This window comes from Oncorhynchus masou, chromosome 7 (genome assembly GCF_036934945.1).
Source record: "Oncorhynchus masou masou isolate Uvic2021 chromosome 7, UVic_Omas_1.1, whole genome shotgun sequence".
NCBI classification, from domain to species: Eukaryota; Metazoa; Chordata; class Actinopteri; order Salmoniformes; family Salmonidae; genus Oncorhynchus; species Oncorhynchus masou.
In genome coordinates this window covers 2548918-2561417 of record NC_088218.1, presented here as the reverse complement: position 1 = coordinate 2561417, position 12500 = coordinate 2548918, and the positions used below count along the sequence as shown (strand labels likewise).

The 12500-nt window shown below is 47.0% G+C and overlaps 1 protein-coding gene across 1 annotated transcript in view; it reads left to right on the top strand.

Moving 5' to 3' along the window:
- Positions 1 to 12500, top strand: part of LOC135542910 (protein diaphanous homolog 3-like) — a 1769082-nt gene that overhangs the window by 416964 nt on the left and 1339618 nt on the right. Inside the window, exon 20 of the mRNA XM_064970053.1 lies at positions 11311 to 11405. Coding sequence (XP_064826125.1) covers positions 11311 to 11405 — 95 coding nt within the window. The remainder of the gene's footprint in view (positions 1 to 11310; positions 11406 to 12500) is intronic.

The window sequence follows — 12500 nt, the reverse complement described above, 5'->3', positions numbered from 1 at the left end:
TGTTTAATGCTAGCTAGCAACTTACCTTGGCTTCTACTGCATTCGCGTAACAGACAGTCTCCTCGTGGAGTGCAATTAGAGGCAGGTGGTTAGAGCGTTGGACTAGTTAACCGTAAGGTTACAAGAATGGATCCCCCGAGTTGACAAATCTGTCGCTCTGCCCCTGAACGAGGCAGTTAACCCACTGTTCCCTGGTAGGCCGTCATTGAAAATAATAATTTCTTAACTGACTTGCCGAGTTAAATAAAGGTGTAAAAAAAAGAAGTTTTTTTTAAATCGGCCAAATCGCCGTCCAAAATTACAGATTTCCCGATTGTTATGGACAGTTAAAATCGGCCCTAATGAATCCATTCCGATTAATCGGTCGACCTCTATTACTATTATTATTAACCCTAACCCTCCTGACCCTAACCCTCCTAACCCTAACCCTCCTAACCCTAACCCTCCTAACCCTAACCCTCCTGACCCTAACCCTCCTAACCCTAACAACCCTAACCCTAACCCTCCTGACCCTAACCCTCCTAACCCTAACCCTCCTAACCCTAACCCTCCTAACCCTAACCCTCCTAACCCTAACCCCCCTAACCCTAACCCTCCTAACCCTAACCCTCCTAACCCTAACCCTCCTAACCCTAACCCTCCTAACCCTAAACATAAACCTAATTGTAAACCTAACCCTAATTGTACACCTAACCCTAATTGTAACCCTAAACCTAAACCTAACCCTAATTGTAACCCTAAACCTAAACCTAACCCTAATTGTAACCCTAAACCTAACCCTAAACCTAACCCTAAAACTAACCCTTAACCTAACCCTAATTGTAAACCTAATCATACACCTAACCCTAAACCTAACCCTGAGCCTAGTAAAATAGCCTTCGTCCTTATGGGGATGTTGGGAATGTCCCAACGAGGGAGAATTTTACTTGTTTTAGTTTCCTTGTGGGTTAGACTAGAGGATTTTACACTCCCACAAGGATAGATGAACCAACCAACCAACACACACCCACGCACACCCACGCACAGACACGCACAGACACACACGCACACGCACAGACACGCACAGACACACACGCACAGACACGCACAGACACACACGCACACACACGCACACACACAGACACACACACACACACACACGCACACACACCTGTTTCAAACATACCTCGGAACATGTGTCAATATTGCCTTTCAATCCAGACTTGTTTAAAACATTTGCAGTAAATCAATTAGTGGAATAGTTTTCTTTTGACACGTTTTGCAGCACAACAGAAGTAGAAAGGTTAACACAACATTGTCTTGCAAAGCAGAAAATTATTAAAATATTGTTTTGTGTTTTTTTTTGTTATCCGTGTGAGGGAACATCTCTGTGTGTTTTCTCCAGTTCCTCATTGATCTCTGCTGGTTCCTGTGTTTCTCATCACCGCTGGCTTCAGCTCAGGATGTAGGAACTGTAGAAGTGGTGCTTGTTACAAGGAACGAGTCCCAAATGGCTACCTAGATAGTGGCTACTCCTTATTCAGGCCCGTTGGTCCAACGTAGTGCACTGTATAGGGGACTAGGGTGCCGTTTTGGGAAGCAGCCCCAGTGTTCGTGTTGGTCATTATTACGTGGAGATGTGGAGTATTGAGATGCGTAGGAGGCAGAGACGGAGAGATGGAACAAAAACACTCACTCATCCGTCAGTCAGTCACTCAAACATAGAGGTCAGAGGTCAGCTGTATAAATGCTTCTCCTCTCTTTCTCTCCTTTGCTCTCTCTCTCTCTCTTTCTTTCTTTTCAACTCACTTTTGGCTTCTATCTCTAACTTCCTGTGGTTTCTTTCTTTCTGGTGAATATTTGTATGTTCTCTCGGGATCTGTACAAAGAGAATAGGAAGTTAGCATTGTCTCTATCACTCTCTCTCTTCCTTCCTTCCTTCCTCTCTCTGTCTCCTTCCTTCCTCTCTCTGTCTCCTTCCTTCTTTCCTCTCTCTGTCTCCTTCCTTCCTCTCTCTTTCCTTTCTTCCTTCCTTCCTTCCTTCCTCTCTCTCTCCTTCCTTCCTCTCTCTCTCTTTCCTTCCTTCCTCTCTCTCTCTTTCCTTCCTTCCTCTCTCTCTCTTTCCTTCCTTCCTCTCTCTCTTTCATTCCTTCCTTCCTCTCTCTCTTTCATTCCTTTCTTCCTTCCTTCCATACTTCCTCTCTCTCTTTCCTTCCTTCCTCTCTCTCTTTCCTTCCTTCCTCTCTCTCTTTCCTTCCTTCCTTCCTCTCTTTCTTTCCTTCCTTCCTTCCTCTCTCTTTCCTTCCTTCCTCTCTCTCTTTCCTTCCTTCCTTCCTTCCTTCCTTCCTTCCTCTCTCTCTCTTTCCTTCCTTCCATCCTTCCTCTCTCCCTTTCCTTCCTTCCTCTCTCTTTCCTTCCTTCCTTCCTCTCTCTTTCCTTCCTTCCTTCCTCTCTCTCTCTTTCATTCCTTCCTTCCTCTCTCTCTTTCCTTCCTTCCTTCCTTCCTTTCTTCCTCTCATGCCTCTCCTCTCTCTCATTCCTCTCCTCTCTCTCATGCCTCTCCTTCCTCTCCTCGCTCTCCTTCCTCTCCCTTCTCCTCGCTCTCATTCCTCTCCTCTCTCTCCTTCCTCTCTCTCCTTCCTCTCTCTCCTCTCTCTCCTTCCTCTCCTCTCTCTCATGCCTCTCCTCTCTCTCCTTCCTCTCCTCTCTCATTCCTCTCCTCTCTCTCATTCCTCTCCTCTCTTTCCTTCCTCTCTCTACATCTCAGTAGCTCTTCTCTCTCTCCTTCCTCTCCTCTCTCTCCTTCCTCTTTCTACATCTCGGTAGGTCCTCTCCTCTCTCCTCTCTCTACATCTCAGTAGGTATTCTCCTCTCTCTCCTTCCTCCTCTCTCTCCTTCCTCTCTCTACATCTCAATAGGTATTCTCCTCTCTCTCCTTCCTCTCCTCTCTACATCTCAGTAGGTATTCTCCTCTCTTTCCTTCCTCCTCTCTCTCCTTCCTCTCTCTACATCTCAATAGGTATTCTCCTCTCTCTCATTCCTCTCCTCTCTCCTCTCTCCTCTCTCAGCTTCCTCTCTCTACATCTCAGTAGGTCTTCTCCTCTCTCTTCATCCTCTCCTCTCTATATCTCAATAGGTCTTCTCCTCTCTCTCCTTCCTCTCCTCTCTCCTTCCTCTCTCTCATTCCTCTCCTCTCTCCTCTCTCTCCTCTCTCTCCTTCCTCTCTCTACATCTCAGTAGGTTCTCTCCTCTCTCTCCTCTCTCATCTCTCCTTCCTCTCCTCTCTCCTTCCTCTCTCTACATCTCAGTAGGTCTTCTCCTCTCTCTCCTTCCTCTACTCTCTCCTCTCTCTCCTTCCTCTCCTCTCTCTCCTCTCTCTCTTTCCTCTCTACATCTCAGTAGGTCCTCTCATCTCTCTCCTCTCTCTCCTTCCTCTCCTTCCTCTCCTCTCTCCTCTCTCTCCTTCCTCTCTCTACATCTCAGTAGGTCTTCTCCTCTCTCTCATTCCTCTCCTCTCTCTCCCCTCTCCTCTCTCTCCCCTCTCCTCTCTCTCCTCTCTCTCCTTCCTCTCTCTACATCTCAGTAGGTCCTCTCCTCTCTCCTCTCTACATCTCAGTAGGTCTTCTCCTCTCTCTCCTCTCCTCTCTCTCCTCTCCTCTCTCTACATCTCAGTAGGTCCTCTCCCCTCTCTCCTCTCTACATCTCAGTAGGTCTTCTCCTCTCTCTCCTTCCTCTTCTCTCTCTCCTTTCTCTCCTTCCTCTCCTTCCTCTCCTCTCTACATCTCAGTAGGTCTTCTCCTCTCTCTCCTTCCTCTCCTCTCTCCTTTCTCTCCTTCCTCTCCTTTCTCTCCTCTCTACATCTCAGTAGGTCTTCTCCTCTCTCTCCTTCCTCTCCTCTCTCTCCTTCCTCTCATCTCTCTCCTTCCTCTCCTCTCTACATCTCAGTAGGTCCTCTCCTCTCTCTCCTCTCTCCTCTCCTCTCTCTACATCTCAGTAGGTCCTCTCCTCTCTGCTCTCTCTCTCCTCTCTCATCTCTCTCCTTCCTCTCTCTACATCTCAGTAGGTCCTCTCCAGTGCTCTGGTCTGATACAGTGTTGAGGGGTGTCAGTAATCCCAGTGTTGTGATTGGTCCATCATCATGTTATAATGAACAAGAGAAGGAAGGAGGAGAGGAAGAGGTTGACAAGACTACAGAGAGGAAGAGGTTGACTGGACTACAGAGAGGAAGAGGTTGACTAGACTACAGAGAGGAAGAGGAAGATATTGACAAGAATACATAGAGGAAGAGGTTGACTAGACTACAGAGAGCAAGAGGAAGAGATTGACTAGACTACAGAGAGGAAGAGGAAGAGATTGACTAGACTACAGAGAGGAGGAGGAAGAGATTGACTAGACTACAGAGAGGAAGAGGAAGAGATTGACTAGACTACAGAGAGGTAGAGGAATATATTTTAATGAAGGTTCTGCAACACTAGGGCTCACTTCCATCCTGACTACTCTCTCTAACACACACACACACACACACACACACACACACACACACACACACACACACACACACACACACACACACACACACACACCCCACTTGGTATGAATTAGGATCCCCGTTAGTCCTGCGAAAGCATCAGGTTCTCTTCCTGGGATCCACATGAAACGTTACGTAGTACAGAACATTATTAGTCTGAAATACATTACATACGCATTATCTAGGTCTAGTACATGGTACAGTCCACATTATCTATATCTACTACATGATACAGTCCACATTATCTATGTCTAGTATATGGTACAGTCCACATTATCTATGTCTAGTACATGGTACAGTCCACATTATCTAGGTATAGTACATAGTACAGTCCACATTATCTAGGTCTAGTACATAGTACAGTCCACATTATCTAGGTCTAGTACATAGTACAGTCCAATCAAATCAAATTGTATTTGTCACATACACATGGTTAGCAGATGTTAATGCGAGTGTAGCGAAATGCTTGTGCTTCCAGTTCCGACAATGCAGTAATAACCAGCAAGTAATCTAACTAACAATTCCAAAACTAATTTCTTATACACAGTGTAAGGGGATAAAGAATATGTACATAAAGAAATGAATGAGTGATGGTACAGAGCAGCATAGGCAAGATACAGTAGATGGTATTGATTACAGTATATACATATGAGATGAGTATGTAAACAAAGTGGCATAGTTAAAGTGGCTAGTGATACATGTATTACATAAGGATGCAGTAGATGATAGGGTACAGTATATACGTATACATATGAGATTAATAATGTAGGGTATGTAAACATTATATTAGGTAGCACGCCTCCAACTCAATCATCAAGTTTGTTTAAAGTGGCTAGTGATATATTTACATCATTTCCCATCAATTCCCATTATTTAAGTGGCTGGAGTTGAGTCAGTGTGTTGGCAGCAGTCTCTCTGTGTTAGTGGTGGCTGTTTAACAGTCTGATGGCCTTGAGACAGAAGCTGTTTTTCAGTCTCTCGGTCCCAGCTTTGATGCACCTTTGCTGAGTCACCTGTGCTGAGTCACCTGTGAAGCATCTGAATAAGATCTGGTGCAACCAATTACCTTCTGAATTACCTTCCAATAAAGTCCACCTGTGGGCAATCAAAGTATCACATGATCTGTCACATGATCTCAGTATATATACACATGTTCTGAATGGCCCCATAATCTGCAACACCACTAAGCATAGGGGCACCACCAAGCAAGGGGCACCATGAAGACCAAGGAGCTCCAAACAGGTCAGGGACAAAGTTGTGGAGAAGTACAGATCAGGGTTGGGTTAAAAAAAAATATTGAAAACTTTGAACATCCCACGGAGCACCATTATTAAAAAATGGAAAGAATGTGGCACCACAACGAACCTGCCAAGAGAGGGCCGCCCACCAAAACTCACAAACCTGCCAAGAGAGGGCCGCCCACCAAAACTCACGGACCTGCCAAGAAAGGGCCGCCCACCAAAACTCACAAACCTGCCAAGAGAGGGCCGCCCACCAAAACTCACAGACCAGGCAAGAGAGGGCCGCCCACCAAAACTCACAAACCTGCCAAGAGCGGGCCGCCCACCAAAACTCACAGACCAGGCAAGGACGGCATTAATCAGAGAGGCAACAAAGAGACCCAAGATAACCCTGAAGGAGCTGCAAAGCTCCACAGATTGGAGTATCTGTCCATAGGACCATTTTAAGCAGTACACTCCACAGAACTGGGCTTTACGGAAGAGTGGCCAGGAAAAAAACAAGCAAACACGTTTAGTGTTCGTCAAAAAGGCATGTGGGAGACTCCCCAAACATATGGAAGAAGGTACTCTGGTCAGATGAGACTAAAATTGAGATTTTTGGCCATCAAGGAAAACGCTGTGTCTGGCGCAAACCCAACACCTCTCATCACCCCGAGAACATCATCCCCACAATTAAGCATGGTGGTGGCAGCATCACGCTGTGGGGACGTTTTTCATCGGCAGGGAAACTGGTCAGAATTGTAGGAATGATGGATGGCGCTAAATACCGGCATATTCTTGAGGAAAACCTGTTTGTCTTCCAGAAAATTACATTTTCACTTTGTCATTGTGATGTCATTATGGGGTGTTGTGATGTCATTATGGGGTGTTGTGATGTTATTATCGGGTGTTGTGATATCATTATGGGGTATTGTGATATCATTATGGGGTATTGTGATGTCATTATGGGGTTATTGTGTGTAGATTGCTGAGAATGTTTTATTTGTATTTAATCCATTAAAGAACAAGGCTGTAACATAACAACATGTGGAAAAGGTCTGAATAGTGGAACAGGTCGAGGGGTTCTGAATAGTGGAACAGGTCGAGGGGTTCTGAATAGTGGAACCGGTCGAGGTGTTCTGAATAGTGGAACAGGTCGAGGTGTTCTGAATAGTGGAACCGGTCGAGTGGTTCTGAATAGTGGAACAGGTCGAGGGGTTCTGAATAGTGGAACAGGTCGAGGGGTTCTGAATAGTGGAACAGGTCAACATGGTTCTGAATAGTGGAACAGGTCGAGGGGTTCTGAATAGTGGAACAGGTCGAGGGGTTCTGAATAGTGGAACAGGTCGAGGGGTTCTGAATAGTGGAACAGGTCAACATGGTTCTGAATAGTGGAACCGGTCAACATGGTTCTGAATAGTGGAACCGGTCAAGGGGTTCTGAATAGTGGAACCGGTCAAGGGGTTCTGAATAGTGGAACAGGTCAACATGGTTCTGAATAGTGGAACCGGTCGAGGGGTTCTGAATAGTGGAACAGGTCGAGGGGTTCTGAATAGTGGAACAGGTCGAGGGGTTCTGAATAGTGGAACAGGTCGAGGGGTTCTGAATAGTGGAACAGGTCAACATGGTTCTGAATAGTGGAACCGGTCGAGGGGTTCTGAATAGTGGAACAGGTCGAGGGGTTCTGAATAGTGGAACCGGTCGAGGGGTTCTGAATAGTGGAACAGGTCAACATGGTTCTGAATAGTGGAACAGGTCGAGGGGTTCTGAATAGTGGAACAGGTCGAGGGGTTCTGAATAGTGGAACAGGTCGAGGTGTTCTGAATAGTGGAACAGGTCGAGGTGTTCTGAATAGTGGAACCGGTCGAGTGGTTCTGAATAGTGGAACAGGTCGAGGGGTTCTGAATAGTGGAACAGGTCGAGGAGTTCTGAATAGTGGAACAGGTCGAGGGGGTCTGAATAGTGGAACAGGTCGAGGGGGTCTGAATAGTGGAACAGGTCGAGGGGTTCTGAATAGTGGAACAGGTCGAGGGGTTCTGAATAGTGGAACAGGTCAACATGGTTCTGAATAGTGGAACAGGTCGAGGGGTCCTGAATAGTGGAACAGGTCGAGGGGTTCTGAATAGTGGAACAGGTCGAGGGGTTCTGAATAGTGGAACAGGTCAACATGGTCCTGAATAGTGGAACAGGTCGAGGGGTTCTGAATAGTGGAACCGGTCGAGGGGTTCTGAATAGTGGAACAGGTCGAGGGGTTCTGAATAGTGGAACCGGTCGAGGGGTTCTGAATAGTGGAACAGGTCGAGGGGTTCTGAATAGTGGAACAGGTCGAGGGGTTCTGAATAGTGGAACCGGTCGAGGGGTTCTGAATAGTGGAACCGGTCGAGGGGTTCTGAATAGTGGAACCGGTCGAGGGGTTCTGAATAGTGGAACCGGTCGAGGGGTTCTGAATATTTTAGGAAGGCGTTGTACGTCCGTTATCTTATATACATTATGTCTGTTTACACTGAAAGACAATCTTATATACATTATGTCTGTTTACACTGAGTGTTTTTCCATCCCGGAGATGTATAGAACATAAAGATACCATGATGTCAGATGAATCCGAGTTATGAGGGGCTTTGGCAGTGTTACTGAGAGGGTTTATAAGCTTCTATCATAGAAATACACATCCCTACCAGGCTGTATAATTGAGAGTGTTTATAAGCTTCTATCATAGAAATGCACATTATCCCTACCAGGCTGTATTACTGAGAGGGTTTATAAGCTTCTATCATAGAAATACACATCCCTACCAGGATGTATGACTGAGAGGGTTTATAAGCTTCTATCATAGAAATACACATTATCCCTACCAGGCTGTATGACTGAGAGGGTTTATAAGCTTCTATCATAGAAATACACATTATCATTACCAGGCTCTAGATGCCTGTTTAACGTGTTGGAATAATGGCAGTGGGTGCTGGGCTGAAGCTCTCTCTCTCGCTCTCTATCTCTCTCTCTCGCTCTCTATCTCTCTCTCTCTCTCTCTCTCTCTCTCTCTCGCTCTCTCTCTTTGTGTCTCTCTCTCTGTCTCTCTCTGTGTCTCTCTGTCTCTCTCTGCTCCTCATTGGTGTAAATCAAGCAGGTCTGTGACCTTTGGTTCATGTATTAAAGGAGAATGAGTCTAACCAGCCAAGTCAAAGTGATAACTTATGCACAGTAAAAATAATGGAACGGAAGGAGGGGAGGGTGTGTGTGTGTGTGAGAGAGAGAGACAGTGTGTGTGTGTTAGGACATGATAACAGAGCTATCTCCACGTATGTCTGTTCTGGTACACACAGCACCGAACCAGCACCGCAGTGTGTGTCTAGTCCTTCTGGTTGAGTTATCGACAACAGCCGAACAAACACACCTCCGTGTTGTCTACTGTTGTGACCTCTCTCTAAATAACTCCCTCTCTTCTCTCCTCAGCTATCTTCCTGGGGTCCTTCATGATGCCTTACTGTCTCTCTCTCTCTCTTCTCTCCTCAGCTATCTTCCTGGGGTCCTTCATGATGCCTTACTGTCTCTCTCTCTCTCTTCTCTCCTCAGCTCTCTTCCTGGGATCCTTCAGGATGCCTTACTGTCTCTCTCTCTCTCTTCTCTCCTCAGCTATCTTCCTGGGGTCCTTCAGGATGCCTTACTGTCTCTCTCTCTCTCTTCTCTCCTCAGCTATCTTCCTGGGGTCCTTCATGATGCCTTACTGTCTCTCTCTCTCTCTTCTCTCCTCAGCTCTCTTCCTGGGATCCTTCAGGATGCCTTACTGTCTCTCTCTCTCTCTTCTCTCCTCAGCTATCTTCCTGGGGTCCTTCAGACTGCCTCTCTCCCTCTCTTCTCTCCTCAGCTATCTTCCTGGGGTCCTTCAGACTGTCTCTCTCCCTCTCTTCTCTCCTCAGCTCTCTTCCTGGGGTCCTTCATGATGCCTTACTGTCTCTCTCTCTCTCTTCTCTCCTCAGCTATCTTCCTGGGGTCCTTCAGACTGTGTCTCTCCCTCTCTTCTCTCCTCAGCTCTCTTCCTGGGGTCCTTCATGATGCCTTACTGTCTCTCTCCCTCTCTTCTCTCCTCAGCTCTCTTCCTGGGGTCCTTCAGACTGTCTCTCTCCCTCTCTTCTCTCCTCAGCTCTCTTCCTGGGGTCCTTCATGATGCCTTACTGTCTCTCTCCCTCTCTTCTCTCCTCAGCTATCCTCCTGGGGTCCTTCATGATGCCTTACTGTCTCTCTCCCTCTCTTCTCTCCTCAGCTCTCTTCCTGGGGTCCTTCATGATGCCTTACTGTCTCTCTCCCTCTCTTCTCTCCTCAGCTCTCTTCCTGGGGTCCTTCATGATGCCTTACTGTCTCTCTCCCTCTCTTCTCTCCTCAGCTCTCTTCCTGGGGTCCTTCATGATGCCTTACTGTCTCTCTCCCTCTCTTCTCTCCTCAGCTCTCTTCCTGGGGTCCTTCATGATGCCTTACTGTCTCTCTCCCTCTCTTCTCTCCTCAGCTATCTTCCTGGCGTCCTTCATGATGCCTTACTGTCTCTCTCCCTCTCTTCTCTCCTCAGCTATCTTCCTTGGGTCCTTCATGATGCCTTACTGTCTCTCTCCCTCTCTTCTCTCCTCAGCTCTCTTCCTGGGGTCCTTCAGACTGTCTCTATCCCTCTCTTCTCTCCTCAGCTCTCTTCCTGGGGTCCTTCATGATGCCTTACTGTCTCTCTCCCTCTCTTCTCTCCTCAGCTCTCTTCCTGGGGTCCTTCATGATGCCTTACTGTCTCTCTCCCTCTCTTCTCTCCTCAGCTATCTTCCTGTGGTCCTTCATGATGCCTTACTGTCTCTCTCCCTCTCTTCTCTCCTCAGCTCTCTTCCTGGGGTCCTTCATGATGCCTTACTGTCTCTCTCCCTCTCTTCTCTCCTCAGCTATCTTCCTGTGGTCCTTCATGATGCCTTACTGTCTCTCTCCCTCTCTTCTCTCCTCAGCTATCTTCCTGTGGTCCTTCATGATGCCTTACTGTCTCTCTCCCTCTCTTCTCTCCTCAGCTCTCTTCCTGGGGTCCTTCATGATGCCTTACTGTCTCTCTCCCTCTCTTCTCTCCTCAGCTCTCTTCCTGGGGTCCTTCATGATGCCTTACTGTCTCTCTCCCTCTCTTCTCTCTTCAGCTCTCTTCCTGGGGTCCTTCAGACTGTCTCTCTCCCTCTCTTCTCTCCTCAGCTATCTTCCTGGGGTCCTTCAGACTGTCTCTCTCTCTTCTCTCCTCAGCTATCTTCCTGGGGTCCTTCATGATGCCTTACTGTCTCTCTCCCTCTCTTCTCTCCTCAGCTCTCTTCCTGGGGTCCTTCATGATGCCTTACTGTCTCTCTCCCTCTCTTCTCTCCTCAGCTATCTTCCTGGGGTCCTTCAGACTGTCTCTCTCCCTCTCTTCTCTCCTCAGCTATCTTCCTGGGGTCCTTCAGACTGTCTCTCTCCCCTCAGCTCTCTTCCTGGGGTCCTTCATGATGCCTTACTGTCTCTCTCCCTCTCTTCTCTCCTCAGCTCTCTTCCTGGGGTCCTTCATGATGCCTTACTGTCTCTCTCCCTCTCTTCTCTCCTCAGCTATCTTCCTGGGGTCCTTCAGGATGCCTTACCAGGAGATCAGAAGGGCCGTCCTAGAGGTCGACGAGGAACAGCTCACTGAACCCATGATACAGGTATTAACCCCTAACCTTTAACCTCTACTATCATAACTCTGTGGTTCAGGTATTAACCCCTAATATCCCCCTGTTACCTTATCACTAACCTTTAACCTCTACTATCATAACTCTGTGGTTCAGGTAACCATGACCTCTGACCTCTACTATCATAACGCTGTGGTTCAGGTAACCATGACCTTTGACCTCTACTATCATAACAATGTGGTTCAGGTAACCATGACATTTGACCTCTACTATGATAACTGTGGTCCAGGTAACCATGACCTCTGACCTCTACTATGATAGCTGTGGTTCAGCTAACCATGACCGCTGACCTCTACTATGATAACTCTGTGGTCCAGGTAACCATGACCTCTGACCTCTACTATGATAACTATGTGGTCCAGGTAACCATGACCTCTGACCTCTACTATGATAACTGTGGTTCAGGTAACCATGACCTCTGACCTCTACTATGATAACTATGTGGTCCAGGTAACCATGACCTCTGACCTCAAATATAACTGTGGTTCAGGTAACCATGACCTCTGACCTCTACTATCATAACTATGTGGTTCAGGTAACCATGACCTCTGACCTCTACTATGATAACTGTGGTTCAGGTAACCATGACCTCTGACCTCTACTATGATAACTATGTGGGCCAGGTAACCATTACTTCTGACCTCTACTATAATAACTGTGGTTCAGGTAACCATGACCTCTGACCTCTACTATCATAACTATGTGGTTCAGGTACCCATGACCTCTGACCTCTACTATGATAACTATATGGTTCAGGTAACCATGACCTCTGACCTCTACTATGATACCGCTGTGGTTCAGGTAACCATGACCTCTGACCTCTACTATGATAAATATATTGTCCAGGTAACCATGACCTCTGCCCTCTACTATGATAACACATGATAACTCTATGGTTCAGGTAACCATGACCTCTGACCTCTACTATGATACCGCTGTGGTTCAGGTAACCATGACCTCTGACCTCTACTATGATAACTCATGATAACTCTATGGTTCAGGTAACCATGACCTCTGACCTCTACTATGATAACTCTATGGTTCAGGTAACCATGACCTCTGACCTCT